Source organism: Bison bison, unplaced genomic scaffold (assembly GCF_000754665.1).
Source record: "Bison bison bison isolate TAMUID 2011002044 unplaced genomic scaffold, Bison_UMD1.0 scf7180017864037, whole genome shotgun sequence".
In the NCBI taxonomy this organism is placed as follows: domain Eukaryota; kingdom Metazoa; phylum Chordata; class Mammalia; order Artiodactyla; family Bovidae; genus Bison; species Bison bison.
Window position 1 is genome coordinate 5667858 of NW_011494609.1, and position 3257 is coordinate 5671114.

The window sequence follows — 3257 nt, forward strand, 5'->3', positions numbered from 1 at the left end:
CAGCCTGGAAGCCCCCTGTGGGAGGTTGGCCACATGGCTCCATGGCCACTGGACTTGATACTTTCCAGGAAAAGCCAGAAATATAGAATTTCATGAGTGAGCTCCCGGGTTGTGAATACTAGCAACGAATTTTGTTTTCCAGTCCAGCCTCGGGCCCATGTTTGCATCCATCCCATGGCAGGTCCACCTCCAGGAGCAGAGCCACAGGGACACTCACTCCAGGAAGGCCATGCCGTCCACCACGGAAAGGAGGCTGGGGCGGCAGACTCCACGCCACGGCAGCCATGGCCACCACATCGGCTGTGAGGTCATCACGCCCAGACCCTCTCCCATGGCTGGGACACCTGCTCAGCACAGCAGGTGGGTGGTGGGGCTGAGGGCAGCTGCCTGAGGTCCAGCTGCACCCCTAGACCTGGCACTAACCTGCAGGATATTTCTCCCAGGCTTCCCCCTCCATCAAGGTAAGCACCGGCAGGATGTGGCCACTTACCTCGTACCCGGGGTCGCCTCGAGGCCCGGGGGGTCCTCTGGCAGGCTGCAAGACACAAAAAGAAGTCAGTGAGGGCACCATTGGGGCGGCCCAGGGGTTGGGGCGGGCAAGGGCCACACTCACCTGGCACTCGAAGGAGCAGCACTGTGGAGGACAGAGAGGGACATGTCAGGAAGCATGGGCACGGCCACGCCGGCCGCCCGTGCTCAGGCTGCTGGTGGAGGAACGGCGCTGGTGATGCCAGGCCGGGGGGCGGGGGGCGGGGGGACGCGCTTACCACTTGCTCCACATTATTTTTCTGAAAAGTGAGAGAGAAAAGTCAAATCAGCTTCCATTCCTGGGCACAGGGTTTCCGGCACCTGGACTCGGCAGGGTGCTGGGGCGGGCCTGCAGGTGGCACTCACGATCATGTCGGTGATGGTGTCGATGGTCTGGCTGATGACTTCCTCGGCGTCGCGGCTCTGCCCCCAGTCAGCCGCCGTGAAGTTGCGCCGGTACGTGTGGTCCGTGGCGATGATGCTCAGACGTGGCTCCTGCCGTGGATGCAACCAGAGCGAGGGTGAACGTCAGTGACAGTAGGAGCGCCGGGCCCTCCCCTCCTCTGCTCCCCGGGAACCCAGTCCCTCGGGCTATGTCCGTACCCCTCTCCCATTATAGTCCCTGGGGACCCCCTCCCTCCACTGCAGGCCCGGGGGGGTGCCGCACCAGGTGGTCGGGCGTGATGGCCACGGAGAAGACTTTGATGCCCAGATGCTTGGCCTCGTTCACAGCATCCTCCAGGCCCCCACAGGGCTCCTTGTAGCCCTCCAGGGGGTGCCCGTCAGTCACCACCACCAAGTACTTGTTCTCCTTTAGGTGGGAGCCCCTGCAGGGTGTGGAGGAGGTGAGGCCACCTGTCCCAGCCTCCTCAGGCCACCGCTGACCCTCACAGCTCAGGGCCCCATTGGGACCACATCACTGAGACCCCGAGGCTGGAGGTGAGGGGCAGGGGGCTAGAGACCCCAGAGGGAGTTGCAGACCCAAGGGTGGCTCTCAGAGCAGTGTTTCCAGTTTCTCTGTGCTGATCTGGCCACAAGGTGGGCTTTCGGAAAGGGATAAGAGTTGGACCATAAAGAAGCTGAGCACTGAAGAACTGATACTTTTGAACTGTGGTGTTGGAGAAGACTCTTGAGAGTCCCTTGGACTGCAAGATCAAACCAGTCTGAATATTCGATCAAATCAAACCTGAATATTTATTGGAAGGACTGATGTTGAAGCTGAAGCTCAAATATTTTAGCCACCTAATGCGAACAGCTGACTCACTGGAAAAAGACTCTGATCCTGGGAAAGGTTGAGAGCAGGAGTAGAAGGGGTTGACAGAGGATGAGATGGTTGGATGGCATCACTGACTCAATGAACATGAGTCTGAGCAAGCTCCAGGAGATGGTGAAGGACAGAGGAGACTGGCAGTGCTGCAGACCATGGGGTCGTAGAGTGGGACACTACTGAGCAACTCAACAGCAACATAGGAAAGGATATTAAAACAGAAAATAAAGTTCTGTGGGGTCACATTTCAGGTCCCCTCTGCCTTCAGTGGTTGAGGAGACAGTGGATAGCTGGAGGAGGGACAGAGTGGTAGAGAGTGAGGGGGCAGGCTGGTTGGTGGCCACCAGCATGACCCCCTCGGGCACTAGGTCTGCTCTGGGGACCCTCAGGCACCAAAGTCCGCCAGCCAGCGGGCAGCGACCAAGGCAGCGCTGGGCGCTCCCCAGGCAGAGCTACGGCGACGGGGGGCGGGGCGCGGGGCGCCACAGGGCGGCAGGCACTGACCCCACGAGCAGCTCCTCCAGACCCTTCTTGATGGCGCAGTCGGTATAGGTGCCCTTTCCGAAGTACTTGACGGCGTCCACGCTGCTCTTAAGCTCGTCGCGGCCGCTGGGCATGCGCGTGAGCCCGCGGATGATCTCCACCTCGTCACTATAGTGCAGCGCGCCCGCATTCCACACCAGGTTGCGGTCACAGCGGTAGTACCTGCGGGCCCGGGATGGTGAGCGGGCCTCCCCACACCCCGGCCTGCTCTCCTCTCCTGCTCAGCGGGGTTACCGGTGGACAGACGGCCGGTCCTCTCTCAAGCCGAGAGGGAGGAGCCTGTGGCCCCGTGAGCAGCCCCGAGACACTGGTCCCCGTGCCAGGGGGCACACAGTGGGGAGACGGCGGTGGCCAGGAGGGCGGGCCCAGCCAGCTAGTGACCACCACGTCCCATGATCTCCAGGGCCTCAGATGAGGAGCCGTGAGCCAAGACCCTATCCCAGGACCATGGAGTGGGGGACAGACCCTGCATAGACAGCAGTGGAGCCGGTGATACGGCACAGGGGGAGGGAGGGGATAGGACCCCTGGATCTGAGTGGCTTCTTCTCTCTGCCCTGGTCACTTTGGCCGAGGATCTCAGGTGGTAGCCAGGCTCCTTCAGCCCATCAGCAGATGGGTGACAGAGGCCTCCGTGGGGCGCCAACAGCCCCAAAGGCAGGAAGAGCCCCCAGTTCACAATTGGAGTGAATGAAGTACGGGGCCAAAGCCCCCCAGAGTGGGATGCTGGGCCACCTGGCTGCCCCGTGCCCGCTCTACGAAACTTGTCCACACCTGGGCCCTCCCTGGTCTTCATAAACCCTGGCATTTCAGGAGGTCTGGGGTTTCAGTCCCACCGTGCCCTGCATTGGGCAGACGGTCCTCCTTCCCTGCAGCCTTTCTGGTGGGTGGGAGGCTGGGGGCCTGTGTCAGCGGGTCAGTG

The 3257-nt window shown here is 61.5% G+C and overlaps 1 protein-coding gene across 1 annotated transcript in view; it reads right to left on the reverse strand.

The window, feature by feature from the left end:
* Nucleotides 1–3257, reverse strand: part of COL6A1 (collagen, type VI, alpha 1) — a 28660-nt gene that overhangs the window by 14540 nt on the left and 10863 nt on the right. The window contains exons 5-10 of the mRNA XM_010834989.1: nucleotides 2300–2500; nucleotides 1196–1355; nucleotides 895–1023; nucleotides 768–788; nucleotides 614–634; nucleotides 491–535 (exon numbers count right to left, since the gene is read on the reverse strand). Coding sequence (XP_010833291.1) covers nucleotides 491–535; nucleotides 614–634; nucleotides 768–788; nucleotides 895–1023; nucleotides 1196–1355; nucleotides 2300–2500 — 577 coding nt within the window. The remainder of the gene's footprint in view (nucleotides 1–490; nucleotides 536–613; nucleotides 635–767; nucleotides 789–894; nucleotides 1024–1195; nucleotides 1356–2299; nucleotides 2501–3257) is intronic.